We start from the raw sequence: 21,283 nt of genomic DNA, 5'->3' as shown, positions 1-21,283 counted from the left end.
TTAACATTCTTATATCTCTCAGAGACAGACACTTCCTTTTCATTTATTCATGTTTTTCCATGAATCTGTTATTCAATGGTTTTCTATGGCTAATAGCAGTAAGGCCAACTTCAACGTTTCATCAAATTAATTTGGAAACCTACAAGGGTACAAGAATTTCTAATCGAATAGCTAAATGATCCTTGTTTAAAAAAATTCCCTTCATTATCTCAGTAGAGACCCAGCTCCCTACGTTATCTCAGTAGAAACCCAGCTCCCTACATTATCTCAGTAGAAACCCAGCTCCCTACATTATCTCAGTAGAGACCCAGCTCCCTACGTTATCTCAGTAGAGACCCAGCTCCCTACGTTCTCTCAGTAGAAACCCAGCTCCCTACATTATCTCAGTAGAGACCCAGCTCCCTACGTTATCTCAGTAGAGACCCAGCTCCCTACATTATCTCAGTAGAAACCCAGCTCCCTACGTTATCTCAGTAGAGACCCAGCTCCCTACATTATCTCAGTAGAAACCCAGCTCCCTACATTATCTCAGTAGAGACCCAGCTCCCTACATTATCTCAGTAGAGACCCAGCTCCCTACGTTCTCTCAGTAGAAACCCAGCTCCCTACATTATCTCAGTAGAGACCCAGCTCCCTACGTTATCTCAGTAGAGACCCAGCTCCCTACGTTATCTCAGTAGAAACCCAGCTCCCTACGTTATCTCAGTAGAGACCCAGCTCCCTACATTATCTCAGTAGAAACCCAGCTCCCTACATTATCTCAGTAGAGACCCAGCTCCCTACATTATCTTAGTAGAAACCCAGCTCTCTACATTATCTTAGTAGAAACCCAGCTCTCTACGTTATCTCAGTAGAAACCCAGCTCCCTACGTTATCTCAGTAGAGACCCAGCTCCCTATATTATCTCAGTAGAAACCCAGCTCCCTACGTTATCAGTAGAGACCCAGCTCCCTATGTTATCTCAGTAGAAACCCAGCTCTGTTATCTTAGTAGAAACCCAGCTCTCTGTTATCTTAGTAGAAACCCAGCTCTCTACATTATCTTAGTAGAAACCCAGCTCGCTGTTATCTTAGTAGAAACCCAGCTCACTGTTATCTTAGTAGAAACCCAGCTCTCTGTTATCTTAGTAGAAACCCAGCTCTCTGTTATCTTAGTAGAGACCCAGCTCCCTATGTTATCTTAGTAGAAACCCAGCTCTCTGTTATCTTAGTAGAAACCCAGCTCTCTGTTATCTTAGTAGAAACCCAGCTCTCTGTTATCTTAGTAGAAACCCAGCTCTCTACATTATCTTAGTAGAAACCCAGCTCGCTGTTATCTTAGTAGAAACCCAGCTCTCTGTTATCTTAGTAGAAACCCAGCTCTCTGTTATCTCAGTAGAAACCCAGCTCTCTACATTATCTCAGTAGAAACCCAGCTCTCTGTTATCTTAGTAGAAACCCAGCTCTGTTATCTCAGTAGAAACCCAGCTCTCTACATTATCTTAGTAGAAACCCAGCTCTCTACATTATCTTAGTAGAAACCCAGCTCTCTACATTATCTTAGTAGAAACCCAGCTCTGATATCTTAGTAGAAACCCAGCTCTCTGTTATCTTAGTAGAAACCCAGCTCTCTGTTATCTTAGTAGAAACCCAGCTCTCTGTTATCTTAGTAGAGACCCAGCTCCCTATGTTATCTTAGTAGAAACCCAGCTCTCTGTTATCTTAGTAGAAACCCAGCTCTCTGTTATCTTAGTAGAAACCCAGCTCTCTGTTATCTTAGTAGAAACCCAGCTCTCTACATTATCTTAGTAGAAACCCAGCTCGCTGTTATCTTAGTAGAAACCCAGCTCTCTGTTATCTTAGTAGAAACCCAGCTCTCTGTTATCTCAGAAGAAACCCAGCTCTCTACATTATCTCAGTAGAAACCCAGCTCTCTACATTATCTTAGTAGAAACCCAGCTCTCTGTTATCTTAGTAGAAACCCAGCTCTCTACATTATCTTAGTAGAAACCCCTACATTATCTCTAACAGCTCTACATTATCTTAGTAGAAACCCAGCTCTGTTATCTTAGTAGAAACCCAGCTCTCTGTTATCTTAGTAGAAACCCAGCTCTCTGTTATCTTAGTAGAAACCCAGCTCTCTGTTATCTTAGTAGAAACCCAGCTCTCTGTTATCTTAGTAGAAACCCAGCTCTCTGTTATCTTAGTAGAAACCCAGCTCTGTTATCTTAGTAGAAACCCAGCTCTCTGTTCTTAGTAGAAACCCAGCTCTCTACATTATCTTAGTAGAAACCCAGCTCTCTGTTATCTTAGTAGAAACCCAGCTCTATACATTAGCTTAGTAGAAACCCAGCTCTCTCTGTTATCTTAGTAGAAACCCAGCTCTCTGTTATCTTAGTAGAAACCCAGCTCTCTACATTATCTTAGTAGAAACCCAGCTCTCTACATTATCTTAGTAGAAACCCAGGCCCAGAGACCATATTAAACATAACACAAATATTTGCTATTTTACTTTTTATTACAAAACATTTTTCCAGTTGCTTTCACACTCCATTATGGGAATGCTTTAGTCCTGCATGAGAGGGTCACATATACTGTGAGTTGCTATCCCTGGCCTTCCAGCAAGAGGTCCACGTAGGCCCCAGTCACCAGGCTGTCATCACCGACACCGAGCTCCTTCATCAGGCTGCGAGCAATCGCCTCCCCCTCCTCAGGCCTCTGGTCCTCCCTCAACACCACCTACACACACACACACACACACAGTTTCAGAAAAATAGCTTTTTATACAAGATCTAGCAACACAGACACACCCCTTCCTCCCAGCCAGGTGAACCTACCTCTAGTTCCATGTAGTGTCCCAGCCAGGTGAACCTACCTCTAGTTCCATGTAGTGTCCCAGCCAGGTGAACCTACCTCTAGTTCCATGTAGTGTCCCAGCCAGGTGAACCTACCTCTGTTCCATGTAGTGTCCCAGCCAGGTGAACCTACCTCTAGTTCCATGTAGTGTCCCAGCCAGGTGAACCTACCTCTAGTTCCATGTAGTGTCCCAGCCAGGTGAACCTACCTCTAGTTCCATGTAGTGTCCCAGCCAGGTGAACCTACCTCTAGTTCCATGTAGTGTCCCAGCCAGGTGAACCTACCTCTAGTTCCATGTAGTGTCCCAGCCAGGTGAACCTACCTCTAGTTCCATGTAGTGTCCCAGCCAGGTGAACCTACCTCTAGTTCCATGTAGTGTCCCAGCCAGGTGAACCTACCTCTAGTTCCATGTAGTGTCCCAGCCAGGTGAACCTACCTCTAGTTCCATGTAGTGTCCCAGCCAGGTGAACCTACCTCTAGTTCCATGTAGTGTCCCAGGCCCTCCACTGAGTCCAAATGAACCCTCGTCTGACCAACCAGGAACAGCCTCCTCTCCTTCCTCACCTCGCCCTTCACCCCTAGAGAATCAGCCAGCACAGTCTACACACACACACACACACACACACACACACACACACACACACACACACACACACACACACAGAGATTAATATACACCACCTCATGACGAGCCTCTAAACTAGACACTAATTATTCCCTCAGGGTCTAGAGAGAGTAGTGGTGTGGTAGAGAGAGTAGCGGTGTGGTAGAGAGAGTAGCGGTGTGGTAGAGAGAGTAGCGGTGTGGTAGAGAGAGTAGCGGTGTGGTAGAGAGAGTAGTGGTGTGGTAGAGAGAGTAGCGGTGTGGTAGAGAGAGTAGCGGTGTGGTAGAGAGAGTAGCGGTGTGGTAGAGAGTAGCGGTGTGGTAGAGAGAGTAGCGGTGTGGTAGAGAGAGTAGCGGTGTGGTAGAGAGAGTAGCGGTGTGGTAGAGAGAGTAGCGGTGTGGTAGAGAGTAGCGGTGTGGTAGAGAGTAGCGGTGTGGTAGAGAGTAGTGGTGTGGTAGAGAGAGTAGCGGTGTGGTAGAGAGAGTAGAGGTGTGGTAGAGAGAGTAGCGGTGTGGTAGAGAGAGTAGCGGTGTGGTAGAGAGAGTAGCGGTGTGGTAGAGAGAGTAGCGGTGTGGTAGAGAGTAGCGGTGTGGTAGAGAGTAGCGGTGTGGTAGAGAGTAGTGGTGTTGTAGAGAGTAGTGGTGTGGTAGAGAGAGTAGAGGTGTGGTAGAGAGAGTAGCGGTGTTGTAGAGAGTAGCGGTGTGGTAGAGAGAGTAGCGGTGTGGTAGAGAGTAGTGGTGTTGTAGAGAGTAGCGGTGTTGTAGAGAGTAGCGGTGTGGTAGAGAGAGTAGCGGTGTGGTAGAGAGAGTAGCGGTGTGGTAGAGAGAGTAGCGGTGTGGTAGAGAGAGTAGCGGTGTGGTAGAGAGTAGCGGTGTGGTAGAGAGTAGCGGTGTGGTAGAGAGAGTAGCGGTGCGGAAGAGAGAGTAGCGGTGCGGTAGAGAGAGTAGCGGTGCGGTAGAGAGAGTAGCGGTGTGGTAGAGAGAGTAGCGGTGTGGTAGAGAGAGTAGCGGTGTGGTAGAGAGAGTAGCGGTGTGGTAGAGAGAGTAGCGGTGTGGTAGAGAGAGTAGCGGTGTGGTAGAGAGAGTAGCGGTAGAGAGAGTAGCGGTGTGGTAGAGAGAGTAGTGGTGTGGTAGAGAGAGTAGCGGTGTGGTAGAGAGTAGTGGTGTGGTAGAGAGTAGCGGTGCGGTAGAGAGAGTAGCGGTGTGGTAGAGAGAGTAGTGGTGTGGTAGAGAGTAGTGGTGTGGTAGAGAGAGTAGCGGTGCGGTGGAGAGAGTAGCGGTGCGGTAGAGAGAGTAGCGGTGTGGTAGAGAGAGTAGCGGTGCGGTAGAGAGAGTAGCGGTGTGGTAGAGAGAGTAGTGGTGTGGTAGAGAGAGTAGCGGTGTGGTAGAGAGAGTAGTGGTGTGGTAGAGAGAGTAGCGGTGCGGTGGAGAGAGTAGTGGTGTGGTAGAGAGTAGTGGTGTGGTAGAGAGAGTAGTGGTAGAGAGAGTAGTGGTAGAGAGAGTAGCGGTGTGGTAGAGAGAGTAGCGGTGTGGTAGAGAGTAGGGGTGCGGTAGAGAGAGTAGTGGTGTGGTAGAGAGAATAGTGGTGTGGTAGAGAGAGTAGCGGTGTGGTAGAGAGAGTAGCGGTGTGGTAGAGAGAGTAGCGGTGTGGTAGAGAGAGTAGCGGTGTGGTAGAGAGAGTAGCGTTGTGGTAGAGAGAGTAGCGTTGTGGTAGAGAGAGTAGCGGTGTGGTAGAGAGAGTAGCGGTGTGGTAGAGAGAGTAGCGGTGTGGTAGAGAGAGTAGCGGTGCGGTAGAGAGAGTAGTGGTAGAGAGAGTAGTGGTAGAGAGAGTAGCGGTGTGGTAGAGAGAGTAGCGGTGTGGTAGAGAGTAGGGGTGCGGTAGAGAGAGTAGTGGTGTGGTAGAGAGTAGTGGTGTGGTAGAGAGAGTAGTGGTAGAGAGAGTAGTGGTAGAGAGAGTAGCGGTGTGGTAGAGAGAGTAGCGGTGTGGTAGAGAGTAGGGGTGCGGTAGAGAGAGTAGCGGTGTGGTAGAGAGAGTAGCGGTGTGGTAGAGAGAGTAGCGGTGTGGTAGAGAGAGTAGCGGTGTGGTAGAGAGAGTAGCGGTGTGGTAGAGAGAGTAGAGGTCGACCGACTATGATTTTTCAACGCCGATACCGATTATTGGAGGACCAAAAAAGCCGATGCCGATTAATCGGCTGATTTCTTTCTTTCTTTGTAATAATGAACATGTTCAATTTGGTTTAAATAATGCAAAAACAAAGTGTTGGAGAAGAAAGTAAAAGTGCAATATGTGCCATGTGAGAAAGCTAATGTTTAAGTGCCTTGCTCAGAACATGAGAACATATGAAAGCTGGTGGTTCAATATTCCCAGTTAAGAAGTTTTAGGTTGTAGTTATTATATGAATTATGACGCGTCGAGTATTTCTCTCTCTACCGTTTGTATTTCATATACCTTTTGACTATTGGATGTTCTTTTAGGCACTTTAGTATTGCCAGTGTAACAGTATAGCTTCCGTCCCTCTCCTCGCTCCTACCTGGGCTCGAACCAGGAACACATCGACAACAGCCACCCTCGAAGCAGCGTTACCCATGCAGAGCAAGGGGAACAACTACTCCAAGTCTCAGAGCGAGTGACGTTTGAAACGCTATTAGCGCGCACCCGCTAACTAGCTAGCCATTTCACATCGGTTACACCAGCCTAATCTCGGGGGTTGATAGGTTTGAAGTCAAAAACAGCGCAATGCTTGAAGCAATGCGAAGAGCTGCTGGCAAACGCACGAAGGTGCTGTTTGAATGAATGCTTACGAGCGTGCTGCTGCCTACCATCGCTCAGTCAGACTGCTCTATCAAATATCAAATCAGACTTAATTATAATATAATAACACACAGAAATACGAGCCTTTGGTCATTAATATGGTCGAATGCGGAAACTATCATCTCGAAAACTAAACGTTTATTCTTTCAGTGAAATACGGAACCGTTCCGTATTTTATCTAATGGGTGGCATCGCTAAGTCTAAATATTCCTGTTACATTGCACAACCTTCAATGTTATGTCATAATTATGTACAATTCTGGCAAATTAATTACGGCCTTTGTTAGGAATAAATGGACTTCACAAAGTTCGCAATGAGCCAGGCGGCCAAACTGCTGTTTTCACATCCTGACCAGCAGAGGGAGAAATTGGATTAGTTTTGGTCAGGATGTGACAGGGTTTTTGTGTGTGTGTGTGTGTGAATGGTTGTTGGTGTTTAGGACTCCCAATTGAAGGCAGGTGTGTTGAGTTGCCTTTGATTGGGAGTCCTATATAGGAGTGTGTGTTTTTCTTTGGGGTTGTGGGTAATTGTTTCTGTTCAGTGTGATATGCTGTCAGTACTGTTTAGCTGTCGGTATTTTCTTGTTTTTGTAGTGTTCCAGTGATTGTTTTTGAATTAAAATTATGAACACTAACTCTGCTGCACCTTGGTCCACTTCTCTCCATGACGACAGCTGTGACAGCTGTATATACCCTGACTGCTTGCACGGAACGCAAGAGAAGTGACAACTCCCCTAGTTATAAGAAATTCATGTTAGCAGGCAATATTAACTAAATATGCAGGTTTAAAAATATATACTTGTGTATTGATTTTAAAGAAAGGCATTGATGTTTATGGTGAGGTACATTGGTGCAACGACAGTGCTTTTTTCGCAAATGCGCTTGTTAAATCAACACCCGTTTGTCGAAGTAGGCTGTGATTCGATGAGAAATTAACAGGCACAGCATCGATTATATGCAACGCAGGACACGTTAGATAAACTAGTAATATCATCAACCATGTGTAGTTAACTAGTGATTATGTTAAGATTGATAGTTTTTTATAAGATACGTTTAATGCCAGCTAGCAACTTACCTTGGCTTCTTGCTGCCTTCGCATAACAGGTAGTCAGCCTGCCATGCAGGCTCCTTGTGGAGTGCAATGTTAGAGCGTTGGACTAGTAACCGGAAGGTTGCAAAAACGAATCCCCGAGGTGACAAGGTAAAAATCTGTTGTTCTGCCCCTGAACAAGGCAGTTAACTTTTTAGTGACAGGGGGCAGTATTCGGAAATTCAGATGAATGACGTGCCCAAATTAAACTGCCTGCTACTCGGGCCCAGAAGGTAGGATATGCATATTATTAGTAGATTTGGATAGAAAACACTCTGAAGTTTCTAAAACTGTTTGAATGATGTCTGAGTATAACAGAACTCATATGGCAGGCAAAAACCTGAGAAAAAAATCCAACCAGGAAGTGGTTTGTAGTTTTTTCAACTGATTGCCTTTTCAAACTACAGTGTCTGTGGGGTCATTTTGCACTTCCTAAGGCTTCCACTAGATGTCAACAGTCTTTAGAACCGTGTTTCATGCTTCTGCTGTTACTGGGGGAGAATAAGAGCTGTCTCAAGCCTGGGACCAGTGAGTTGTTTACTGCGTGCTCACGCAGGCGCGCCGCTCCTTTTTCCTCTGTAATGAATACGCTATTGTCCGGTTGGAATATTATTGAAGATTTATGTTAAAAAGACCCCAAGGATTGATTGTAAACAACGTTTGACATGTTTCTACGAACGGTAATGGAACTATTTGACTTTCGTGTCTGGATTTACGCTCGCGCGTTATGCCTTTGGATAGTGATCTGAACGCGCGAACAAAACTGAGGTATTTGGACATAAATATGGAGTTTATCTAACAAAACAAACATTTCTTGTGGAAGTGGGAGTCCTGGGAGTGCATTCCGACGAAGATCAGCAAAGGTAAGTGAAGATTTATAATACTATTTCTGAGTTTAGTTGACTCCAGAACTTGGCGGGTAACTGTATAGCTTGCTTTGATGGCTGAGCTCTGTGGGTCCTGTGTAGTAGAGAGCGAGTAGTGTGGTAGTAGTGTGGTAGTAGGGACTCACTCTGAGCCCCTCTGGGTCCTGTGTAGTAGAGAGAGAGTAGTTGGACACCTTGGGCCCGTCACAATCTGGTCTCTCATAGAAGATCAGCTGACCACTCCCATCCTGCTGGACAAAGAAAACTTCAGTCCAAAGCATGTGTGTGTGTGTGTGTGCTTACGTGTGTGTGTGTGTGTGTTATGGTGTGTGTGTGTGTGTGTTATGGTGTGTGTGTGTGTATGGTGTGTGTGTGGTGTGTGTGTGTGTGTGTGTGCCGTGTGTGTGTGTGTTTACGTGTGTGTGTGTGTGTGTTATGGTGTGTGTGTGTGTGTTATGGTGTGTGTGTATGGTGTGTGTGGTGTGTATGGTGTGTGTGTGTGTGTGTGCGTATGTGCCGTGTGTGTGTGTGTGCTTACGTGTGTGTGTGTGTGTGTGCTTACGTGTGTGTGTGTGTTATGGTGTGTGTATGTGTGTGTTATGGTGTGTGTGTGTGTGTGTGTGTGTGTGTATGTGTGTGTGTGTGTATGGTGTGTGTGTTTACGTGTGTGTGTGTGTGTGTGGTGTGTGTATGTGTGTGTGTTTACGTGTGTATGTGTGTGTGTTTACGTGTGTGTGTGTGTTTACGTGTGTGTGTGTGTGTGTGTGGTGTGTGTTTACGTGTGTGTGTATATGGTGTGTGTGTGTGTGTGTGTGTGTGTGTGTGTGTGTGTGTGTGTACCATCAGGTTGCGTAGTTTAAGCCGTCCGGTGCTGCAGTTGAAGAATGTGTCCTGCTGGCGGATTACTGTTCCCTCTGATTGGCTTAGCTGGCTGGCTCTCTCCGCCAATCGTGTCGCATTGCTCACCCTCGCCTTGATCTCCACGTTAGACGGCATCTCTGATCTGTACTGAGATGGGGTTATATTCGGGTTATATTCGGGTTATATTGGGGTTATGTTAGGGTTATATTGGGGTTATATTGGGGTTATACACTGCTCAAAAAAATAAAGGGAACACTTAAACAACACATCCTAGATCTGAATGAATAAAATAATCTTATTAAATACTTTTTTCTTTACATAGTTGAATGTGCTGACAACAAAATCACACAAAAATAATCAATGGAAATCCAATTTATCAACCCATGGAGGTCTGGATTTGGAGTCACACTCAAAATTAAAGTGGAAAACCACACTACAGGCTGATCCAACTTTGATGTAATGTCCTTAAAACAAGTCAAAATGAGGCTCAGTAGTGTGTGTGGCCCCCACGTGCCTGTATGACCTCCCTACAACGCCTGAGCATGCTCCTGATGAGGTGGCGGATGGTCTCCTGAGGGATCTCCTCCCAGACCTGGACTAAAGCATCCGCCAACTCCTGTACAGTCTGTGGTGCAACGTGGCGTTGGTGGATGGAGCGAGACATGATGTCCCAGATGTGCTCAATTGGATTCAGGTCTGGGGAACGGGCGGGCCAGTCCATAGCATCAATGCCTTCCTCTTGCAGGAACTGCTGACTCACTCCAGCCACATGAGGTCTAGCATTGTCTTGCATTGGGAGGAACCCAGGGCCAGCATATGGTCTCACAAGGGGTCTGAGGATCTCATCTCGGTACCTAATGGCAATCAGGCTACCTCTGGCGAGCACATGGAGGGCTGTGCGGCCCCCCAAAGAAATGCCACCCCACACCATGACTGACCCAACCCAAACCGGTCATGCTGGAGGATGTTGCAGGCAGCAGAACGTTCTCCACGGCGTCTCCAGACTCTGTCACGTCTGTCACATGTGCTCAGTGTGTACCTGCTTTCATCTGTGAAGAGCACAGGGCGCCAGTAGCGAATTTGCCAATCTTGGTGTTCTCTGGCAAATGCCAAACGTCCTGCACGGTGTTGGGCTGTAAGCACAACCCCCACCTGTGGACGTCGGGCCCTCATACCACCCTCATGGAGTCTGTTTCTGACCGTTTGAGCAGACACATGCACATTTGTGGCCTGCTGGAGGTCATTTTGCAGGGCTCTGGCAGTGCTCCTCCTGCTCCTCCTTGCACAAAGGCAGAGGTAGCGGTCCTGCTGCTGGGTTGTTGCCCTCCTTCACGTCTCCTGATGTACTGGCCTGTCTCCTGGTAGCGCCTCCATGCTCTGGACACTACGCTGACAGACACAGCAAACCTTCTTGCCACAGCTCGCATTGATGTGCCATCCTGGATGAGCTGCACTACCTGAGCCACTTGTGTGGGTTGTAGACTCCGTCTCATGCTACCACTAGAGTGAAAGCACCGCCAGCATTCAAAAGTGACCAAAACATCAGCTAGGAAGCATAGGAACTGAGAAGTGGTCTGTGGTCCCCACCTGCAGAACCACTCCTTTATTGGGGGTGTCTTGCTAATTGCCTATCATTTCCACCTGTTGTCTATTCCATTTGCACAACAGCATGTGAAATTTATTGTCAATCAGTGTCGCTTCCTAAGTGGACAGTTTGAATTCACAGAAGTGTGATTGACTTGGAGTTACATTGTGTTGTTTAAGTGTTCCCTTTATTTTTTTGAGCAGTATATTAGGGTTATATTGGGGTTATATTAGGGTTATGTTGGGGTTATATTGGAGTTATGTTGGGGTTATGTTAGGGTTATATTGGGGTTATGTTAGGGTTATGTTGGGGTTATATTGGGGTTATGTTAGGGTTATATTGGGGTTATGTTAGGGTTATATTGGGGTTATGTTAGGGTTATGTTGGGGTTATGTTAGGGTTATGTTAGGGTTATGTTGGTAGAGGTCTATATCATCTGTACTGAGTTATGGTTATATTGGGGTTATATTAGGGTTATATTGGGGTCATGTTGGGGTTATATTGGGGTTATGTTAGGGTTAGAGGCCTATATCATCTGTACTGAGTTAGGGTTATATTGGGGTTATGTTGGGGTTATATTAGGGTTATATTGAGGTTATGTTGGGGTTATGTTGGGGTTAGAGGCCTATATCATCTGTACTGAGTTAGGGTTATATTGGGGTTATGTTAGGGTTAGAGGCCTATATCATCTGTACTGAGTTAGGGTTATATTGGGGTTAGAGGCCTATATCATCTGTACTGAGTTAGGGTTATTTTGGGGTTATGTTGGGGTTATGTTAGGGTTATGTTAGGGTTATATTGGGGTTATGTTAGGGTTAGAGGCCTATATCATCTGTACTGAGTTAGGGTTATATTGGGGTTATATTGGGGTTATGTTAGGGTTATGTTAGGGTTATATTGTGGTTATGTTAGGGTTAGAGGCCTATATCATCTGTACTGAGTTAGGGTTATATTGTGGTTATGTTGGGGTTATATTGGGGTTATGTTAGGGTTAGAGGCCTATATCATCTGTACTGAGTTAGGGTTATATTGTGGTTATGTTAGGGTTATATTGGGGTTATGTTAGGGTTAGAGGCCTATATCATCTGTACTGAGTTAGGGTTATATTGTGGTTATGTTAGGGTTATATTGGGGTTATGTTAGGGTTAGAGGCCTATATCATCTGTACTGAGTTAGGGTTATATTGTGGTTATGTTAGGGTTATGTTAGGGTTAGAGGCCTATATCATCTGTACTGAGTTAGGGTTATGTTAGGGTTATATTGGGGTTATGTTAGGGTTAGAGCCCTATATCATCTGTACTGAGTTAGGGTTATATTGGGGTTATATTGGGGTTATGTTAGGGTTAGAGGCCTATATCATCTGTACTGAGTTAGGGTTATATTGTGGTTATGTTAGGGTTATATTGGGGTTATGTTAGGGTTATATTGGGGTTATGTTAGGGTTAGAGGCCTATATCATCTGTACTGAGTTAGGGTTATGTTGGTCCACTGCTCATAATATAGGGTTGACTTGTTCCTGCTGGACAATAGAATTCTTCCTTTTGTAACTAATATCACAGCATTGTTCTCTCAGACCACAGCCGTGTCCAGCTAGATATCCGCTTTCCGGACACCACTGTGCCACAACGCGCCTGGTGACTTGACCCACTCTACTACTATCCTGTAATGCCTTTAAAAACAAAGACATATCAACTCACATTCATGTCTTTTTACAGATCCACTGCACCCCTGACGTGTCTCACTCTACTGTGTGGGAGTCGTTAAAAGCATATCTGAGGGACACAAATTATTTCATACACAGCGTATGACAACAAACATCGCACTAAAGGCTTATGGGAGCCATCTGAACTCATTCTAGATGTGGACAACAGATATGCCTCTTCTACCTCTCCTGACCTCTACAGAGAGAGACTGCTACACCAATCGGAATCTGACAACAGCTTCTGTTTAAGTCGAAGGCAGACATTTTGTGAACACGGAGAGAAAGCTGGCAAGTTGTTATCTCACCAGCTTCGACAATCCGCTGCTAGCAGCACCATACCTGAAATATGTGTTATAGCCGATTTAACATCTACCAATCCCCCCCAAAAATCATACATTTAAGCAATTCTACTCTGCTCTTTAATCGTCAGAGGCTCTTCCTGACAAATCTCGTATGCCTGCGTTTCTAGACAATCTGGAAATCCCCTGCCTCAATTCAGATGAATAAACTAACATGGATGCCTCTAAGTGATGATGAAGCTACTCTGGCAATCCAGTCCATGCAGACCGGTAAAGCTCCTGGGCCTGATGGCTTCCCTGTTGAGTTTTATAAAGCGTTCTCCTCTAAACTATTCCCTATCCTCAGCTCAATGTACAATGACATCCTTTCTAGTTAGAAACTGCCCTAAACACTTATTACCCAGGAGACCATTTCAGTTCTGCTTAAAAAGGACAAGAATCCCCAGAGCATCCCAAACATGTTTTATCACAATGTAGGAGATGGCTGCTGTTTAACAGGCTCTTAACCAATGGTGCTGGAGGACATGGCTGCTGTTTAACAGGCTCTTAACCAATGGTGATGGAGAAGATGGCTGCCGTTTTACAGGCTCTTAACCAATGGTGCTGGAGGAGATGGCTGCTGTTTAACAGGCTCTTAACCAATGGTGCTGGAGGAGATGGCTGCTGTTTAACAGCCTCTTAACCAATGGTGCTGTTGTGTGTTTTTGGTGTTATTTGTAAGTTGCTTTGTCCATAATGTTCCTGCCACCGTCTCTTATGACTGAAAACAGCTTCTGGATATCAGGACAGCGGTTACTCACCTCGTACTGGACAAAGTTTTTTTCTTTAACGAGTCGGACTTGAAAGATTTACTTCAGACACCGGACAAGGCCCAAATCCCCGTCATTCGCATGAAGTAGTAACAGAGATATATAGGGGTCGTAGGTCGGGGTGCCTTGTAAGAATCCGACAGCAAGTGGGTAACCCACCTCTACCATCAGTCCTATTAGCCAATGTGCAATCATTGGATAATAAATGTAATGAGCTCCGATCAAGACTATCCTACCAACGGGACATTAACTGTAATATCTTATGTTTCACCGAGTCGTGGCTGACATGGATAACATACAGCTGGGTTTACGCTGCATCGGCAAGATAGAACAGCTGCCTCTGGTAAGACAAGGGTTGACGGTCTGTATATTTGTGAACAACAGCTGGTGCACGAAATCTAATATTAAGGAACTCTCAAGGTTTTGCTCGCCTGAGGTAGAGTATTTCATGATAAGCTGTAGACCACACTATCTACCAAGAGAGTTTCTATATTTTTCGTAGCTGTCTATTTACCACCACAGACCAATGCTGGCGCTAAGACCCCACTCAACCAACTCTACAAGGCCATAAGACCCCACTCAACCAGCTCTACAAGGCCATAAGACCCCACTCAACCAACTCTACAAGGCCATAAGACCCCACTCAACCAGCTCTACAAGGCCATAAGACCCCACTCAACCAACTCTACAAGGCCATAAGACCCCACTCAACCAGCTCTACAAGGCCATAAGACCCCACTCAACCAACTCTACAAGGCCATAAGACCCCACTCAACCAGCTCTACAAGGCCATAAGACCCCACTCAACCAGCTCTACAAGGCCATAAGACCCCACTCAACCAGCTCTACAAGGCCATAAGACCCCACTCAACCAACTCTACAAGGCCATAAGACCCCACTCAACCAACTCTACAAGGCCATAAGACCCCACTCAACCAACTCTACAAGGCCATAAGACTCCACTCAACCAACTCTACAAGGCCATAAGACCCCACTCAACCAACTCTAAGGCCATAAGCAAACAAGAAAATGCTCCTCCAGAAGCGGCGCCCTTACTGGCCGGGGACTTTAATGCAGGCAAATTTAAATCAGTTTTACCTCATTTCTATCAGCATGTCACATATGCAACCAGAGGAGAAAAAAAACCTCTAGACCACCTTTACTCCACACACAGAGATGCATACAAAGCTCTCCCTCGCCCACCGCTTTCAAGCCTACCAGACGAGCTAAATGACTTCTATTCTCGCTTTGAGGCAAGCAACACTGAAGCATACATCACTGGGGCCAAGCTTCCAGACATCCAGGACCTCTATACCAGGCGGTGTCAGAGGAAGGCCCTAAAAATAGCCAGACTCCAGCCACCCTAGTCATCGACTGTTCTCTGCTACCACACAGCAAGTGGTACCGGAGCGCCAAGTCTAGGTCCAAAAGACTTCTTAACAGCTTCTACCCCCAAGCCATAAGACTCCTGAACAGCTAATCAAATGGCTACCCAGACTATTCACATTGATCCCCCCCACCCCCATTTTATGCTGCTGTTACTCTGTTTATTATCTATGCATAGTCACTAACTCTACCTACATGTACAAATTACCTCAATTAGCCTGACTAGCCTGTGCCCCTGCCCATTGACTCTGTACCGGTACCCCCTGTATATAGCCTCCACATTGACTCTGTACCGGTACCCCCTGTATATAGCCTCCACATTGACTCTGTACCGGTACCCCCTGTATATAGCCTCCACATTGACTCTGTACCGGTACCCCCTGTATATAGCCTCCACATTGACTCTGTACCTGTACCCCTGTATATAGCCTCCACATTGACTCTGTACCGGTACCCCCTGTATATAGCCTCCACATTGACTCTGTTCCCCCTGTATATAGCCTCCACATTGACTCTGTACCGGTACCCCCTGTATATAGCCTCCACATTGACTCTGTACCGGTACCCCCTGTATATAGCCTCCACATTGACTCTGTACCGGTACCCCCTGTATATAGCCTCCACATTGACTCTGTACCGGTACCCCCTGTATATAGCCTCCATATTGACTCTGTACCGGTACCCCCTGTATATAGCCTCCACATTGACTCTGTACCGTAATACCCTGTATATAGCCTCCACATTGACTCTGTACCGGTACCCCCTGTATATAGCCTCCACATTGACTCTGTACCGGTACCCCCTGTATATAGCCTCCACATTGACTCTGTACCGGTACCCCCCTGTATATAGCCTCCACATTGACTCTGTTCCCCCTGTATATAGCCTCCACATTGACTCTGTACCGGTACCCCCTGTATATAGCCTCCACATTGACTCTGTACCGGTACCCCCTGTATATAGCCTCCACATGACTCTGTACCGGTACCCCCTGTATATAGCCTCACATTGACTCTGTACCGGTACCCCCCTGTATATAGCCTCCACATTGACTCTGTACTGGTACCCCCTGTATATAGCCTCCACATTGACTCTGTACCGGTACCCCCTGTATATAGCCTCCACATTGACTCTGTACCGGTACCCCCTGTATATAGCCTCCACATTGACTCTGTACCGGTACCCCCTGTATATAGCCTCCACATTGACTCTGTTCCCACTGTATAAAGCCTTGCTACTGTTATTTTACTGATGCTCTTTAATTATTTGTTATTTTTCTATTTTCATTTCTTTGTTTACTTCAGTTTATTTAGTAAATACTTTAACACTCTTAACTGCATTGTTGGTTAAGGGCCTGTAAGTAAGCATTTCACAGTAAGGTCTACACCTGTTGTATTCGGCGCATGTGACAGATTACATTTGATTTGTTGAAAGGGTGACATGTCCGGTGAGTATGCAGGCCATGGAAGAACTGGGACATTCAGCTTCCAGGAATTGTTTACAGATCCTTGCGATATGAGGCTGTGTGTTATCATGCTGAAACATGAGGAGATGGCGGCAGATGAATGGCACAACAATGGGCCTCAGGATCTCGTCACTTGAGACATCTGCAAATGTTAAAGTGGCATTTTATTGTCCCCAGCACAAGGTGCACCTGTGTTAGGATAATGCTTCTTGATATGCCACACCTGTCAGATGGATGGATTATCTTGGCAAAGGAGAAATGCTCACAAACAGAGATGTAAACACATTTCTGCACAAAATTAGAAACATACGTTTTTTTTGCAAATAGATAAAAGTTGGGATATTTTATTTCAGCTCGTGAAACATGGGACCAAAACATTCCATGTAGCATGTATATTTTTGTTCAGTGTCCATAACTGGAGTGGATGAAATACATGCAATCCAATCAGGGCCGTTCTATGCCGTTCTGCCAACCTAGGAGAGACTTAACTGCCAACCAAATGTGCTCACTGCAAAACTAGAATAGTCCCAGGAACCAAATGACATTGAAATGACAGAAAATACATATTTTCCAGACGTTAAAGTTTAGGCTCTGAATGAAAGGTGAAGACATAATTTACAGGACATTGAAAAGGAGTCTTTTCCGGATGTTGATGTCACGTCCTGACCAGTATAAGGGTTAATTGTTATTGTAGTTTGGTCAGGACGTGGCAGAGGGTATTTGTTTTATGTGGTTCGGGGTGGTGTTTTGTTTAGTGGGGCATTTGATTTGTTTATTCCGGGGTTTTTGGGCACTGTTTTTGTATTCCTATGTTTGGTCTGGTGAGTCTGGTTCTATGTTTGGTTAATTGGGGTGGGGACTCTCAATTGAAGGCAGGTGTTGTCTATTTGCCTTTGATTGAGAGTCCTATATATTAGGGAGTGTTTGTAATTTGTGGGAGATTGTTTCTTGTTTTGCCTGTTTCTTGTTTAGCGTGAGTAAGCCTTACAAGACTGTTGTGTTGATCGTGAGTTCGTTGTTTGTTATTTTGGTGTTCATATTTGGAGTAAATAAAACGTCAACATGAGCATCCACAATCCTGCTGTATTTTGGTCCTCCTTTTCCAACGACAACCGTGACAGTTGAAATCAGGTTGATTTTCAGTTCTGAAAGAAAGTCTATGAATTAAATATTTTTAACGTCTGTTTGTGCCAAATCAGGGATGATCCAGACCTGAACCAAGCACAGGCATCTGTCCCTGCTAACTGAGGTGGAGCCTATAGTGGAGCCTATAGCGGAGCCTATAGCGGAGCCTATAGCGGAGCCTGAAATGACCTGAACCAAACACAGGCATCTGTCCTTGCTTACTGGGGTGTAGCCTATAGCGGAGCCTATTATAGCGTAGCCTATAGCGTAGCCTATAACGTAGCCTATAGCGGAGCCTATAGCGTAGCCTATAGCGTAGCCTATAGTGGAGCCTATAGCGGAGCCTATAGCGTAGCCTGAAATGAACTGAACCAAACTGTCCTTGCTTACTGGGGTGTAGCCTATAGCGTAGCCTATAGTGTAGCCTGAAATGGAGCCTATAGCGGAGCCTGAAATGACCTGAACCAAACACAGGCATCTGTCCCTGCTAACTGAGGTGGAGCCTATAGCGGAGCCTATAGCGGAGCCTATAGCGTAGCCTATAGTGGAGCCTATAGCGGAGCCTATAGCGGAGCCTGAAATGACCTGAACCAAACACAGGCATCTGTCCTTGCTTACTGGGGTGTAGCCTATAGCGGAGCCTATAGTGGAGCCTATAGCGTAGCCTATAGCGTAGCCTATAGTGGAGCCTATAGTGTTGCCTGAAATGTAATTTTATGAATGCCTCTGTTGTAAGCCTACCACCTGTAAAACACCAACAACAACGAGGTCTGGCCAGGACCAATAAAAGACGTTATCTCGTGCTTACTGGGGTGCAGCCGACCATGTCGGCCTCAATGGAACTTTATGAACGCCCATCCATGTGGTAGGCCACCATTTGGAAAACAGGACTAATCAACTTGGCTATTTAAGCTCTGAATATCAGCTACCCAACTTTATCAGGAGCTCTTCAGCCTATTTGTAATGTTTTTACACAACGGGAAATAGTATTTTCCATTTCGCCATGATCAGCTTGTCAAATTGAAGGATACAAACTTGAAACCACTGATCAATGAGGTGAAACTCCAAGACAACAGTTGTGATTGTCCATTACATATTGACCATTTTACTTTGATCAGTCCTGTTTTTAGGATAAGTTGTTTGTTAACATGACAGCGTATGTTTCATTTGACTGGGCACCATTTAGGTCCGGCTATCTGATCGGAGAAACCAGCATGAAGTGTCCATCTCATTACATTGCATCTCCAGCCTGGAGGCGACAGAAAAGGACACATACTATTTCTAACAAATCCTAAATCTGCTACATGATTTAGCAGCGTTACGTCTCCAGCAATACTCTGGCGAGGAGCGCGGCAGCGTGACGTGAGGAGCGCGGCGGCGTGACGTCTCCAACAATACTCTGGAGAGGAGCGCCGCGGCGTTACGTCTCCAACAATACTCTGGAGAGGAGCGCGGCAGCGTTCCAACAATACTCTGGAGAGGAGCGCAGCGGCGTTACGTCTCCAACAATACTCTGGAGAGGAGCGCGGCAGCGTTCCAACAATACTCTGGAGAGGAGCGCGGCGGCGTTACGTCTCCAACAATACTCTGGAGAGGAGCGCGGCGGCGGTACGTCTCCAACAATACTCTGGAGAGGAGCGCGGCGGCGGTACGTCTCCAGCAATACTCTGGAGAGGAGCGCGGCGGCGTGACGTCTCCAACAATACTCTGGAGAGGAGTGGACATTATTATCACAAAGCGGTATCAACGCTCACCTAAAAAGCCAATGTGCCACTGGTTGAAAGAAACTGTCACTGGTTTCGGGCATTTGGAAGTGCGTCTTGGTCAGTTAAGCTCAGTAAATGCTTCTCTAATGTACTGTAGCTAGCTAACCCTAACCCCAATGTACTGTAGCTAGCTAACCCTAACCCTAATGTACTGTAGCTAGCTAGCCCTAACCCTAATGTACTGTAGCTAGCTAGCCCTAACCCTAATGTACTGTAGCTAGCTAACCCTAACGTACTGTAGCTAGCTAGCCCTAACCCTAATGTACTGTAGCTAGCTAGCCCTAAACCTAATGTACTGTAGCTAGCTAACCCTAACCCTAATGTACTGTAGCTAGCTAGCCCTAAACCTAATGTACTGTAGCTAGCTAACCCTAATGTACTGTAGCTAGCTAACCCTAACGTACTGTAGCTAGCTAGCCCTAACCCTAATGTACTGTAGCTAGCTAGCCTAACCCTGACCCTAATGTACTGTAGCTAGCTAGCCCTAACCCTAATGTACTGTAGCTAGCTAATCCTAATGTACTGTAGCTAGCTAGCCCTGACCCTAATGTACTGTAGCTAGCTAGCCCTACCCCTAATGTACTGTAGCTAGCTAGCCCTACCCCTAATGTACTGTAGCTAGCTAGCCTAACCCTAATGTACTGTAGCTAGCTAGCCCTAACCCTAATGTACTGTAGCTAGCTAGCCTAACCCTAATGTACTGTAGCTAGCTAGCCCTAACCCTGACCCTAATGTACTGTAGCTAGCTAGCCTAACCCTAATGTACTGTAGCTAGCTAGCCTAACCCTAATGTACTGTAGCTAGCTAGCCCTACCCCTAATGTACTGTAGCTAGCTAGCCTAACCCTAATGTACTGTAGCTAGCTAGCCCTAACCCTAATGTACTGTAGCTAGCTAGCCCTAATGTACTGTAGCTAGCTAGCCCTAATGTACTGTAGCTAGCTAGCCTAACCCTAACACTGCACCACTCGGTAGAAAACTCTTTCAGCTGAATAATATTTCCATCAAAAAGGTTCGCTAGCAACACGGTGTTTGAATACACTATCAAAAGTACATGAAGTTTTACTTGTAAACGTTTATACCATATGTACATTCGGCCACCGGTGAACACATACCTGAAAACAGACTGAGGGAAAACTCCCGCTGCTGACTTGAAGGTACTGCAGCCAGGCGAGAGCAATACACCACAGAGCAATCGATACTCACACTCTACGGATATGGAAAAATAACTCTAACTAATGAAACTATTTAGGTGAAATACACAAGACAATATTACTCCTCGCTATGCCTCTGAATTACATAGTGCTTCCATTACTCCAGCCCCATCCCTCAGCTTTTTACCGACCCAGGGGTGGGGAGGACCTTTGTTATTGTCTCTACTGCTGAATGCTGCTTTTAGGTGCATGTCGCCACCTACCGTGCTGGAGTGTGTGGTCAATCACGGTTTCCATTAGCTCTACATAGATATAGAAAATACAAACATACACCTACATTCTCCTACCTACCTTCTCCTGCCTACATTCTCCTGCCTACATTCTCCTGCCTACCTTCTCCTGCCTACCTTCTCCTGCCTACCTTCTCCTGCCTACCTTCTCCTGCCTACCTTCTCCTACCTACATTCCCTTGCCTACATTCTCCTACCTACATTCTCCTGCCTACATTCTCCTGCCTACATTCTCCTGCCTACATTCCCCTGCCTACATTCCCCTGCCTACATTCTCCTACCTACATTCGCCTGCCTACCTTCTCCTGCCTACATTCTCCTGCCTACATTCTCCTGCCTACATTCTCCTGCCTACATTCTCCTGCCTACATTCCCCTACCTACATTCCCCTACCTACATTCTCCCTACCTACATTCTCCCTACCTACATTCTCCTACCTACATTCCCCTACCTACATTCTCCCTACCTACATTCTCCTACCTACATTCCCCTACCTACATTCTCCCTACCTACATTCTCCTACCTAACTCTGTACTACTTGTAAACAAACCCCTTGAAACGAGTGTATCACACTGTGCTCTATATTTGACTTTTATTTTATAAGCTTTCAATCCTCACTGTATATTTGACAGTTTAGT

General features: G+C 45.9%; 1 protein-coding gene across 1 annotated transcript; it reads right to left on the bottom strand.

Moving 5' to 3' along the window:
* Positions 1 to 2,477: 2,477 nt before the first annotated feature.
* On the bottom strand, positions 2,478 to 20,652 carry LOC115189814 (uncharacterized). The gene is made up of 6 exons (XM_029748324.1): positions 20,619 to 20,652; positions 20,317 to 20,402; positions 9,045 to 9,212; positions 8,351 to 8,452; positions 3,309 to 3,434; positions 2,478 to 2,717 (listed from the first exon to the last, which is right to left on the bottom strand). Exons 1-6 carry the CDS (start codon positions 20,650 to 20,652, stop codon positions 2,583 to 2,585), a joined length of 651 nt encoding a protein of 216 aa, XP_029604184.1. The 3' UTR covers positions 2,478 to 2,582.
* Between the last annotated feature and the right edge of the window lie 631 nt (positions 20,653 to 21,283).

This window comes from Salmo trutta, unplaced genomic scaffold (genome assembly GCF_901001165.1).
Source record: "Salmo trutta unplaced genomic scaffold, fSalTru1.1, whole genome shotgun sequence".
NCBI classification, from domain to species: Eukaryota; Metazoa; Chordata; class Actinopteri; order Salmoniformes; family Salmonidae; genus Salmo; species Salmo trutta.
Note: the sequence above shows the minus strand (reverse complement) of the source record. Positions and strands in the feature narration are given on the sequence as shown.

What these genes read in the sequence shown, in the direction of transcription:
- LOC115189814 (XM_029748324.1), bottom strand. Translation starts at nt 20,652, where the DNA reads ATGGAAACCGTGATTGACCACACACTCCAGCACG. An exon ending in TGACCACACACTCCAGCACG is followed by an intron (nt 20,403 to 20,618) that starts GTAGGTGGCGAC and finishes GTAGAGTGTGAG; the next exon opens with TATCGATTGCTCTGTGGTGT. An exon ending in TTAAACTACGCAACCTGATG is followed by an intron (nt 8,453 to 9,044) that starts GTACACACACAC and finishes TTTGTCCAGCAG; the next exon opens with GATGGGAGTGGTCAGCTGAT.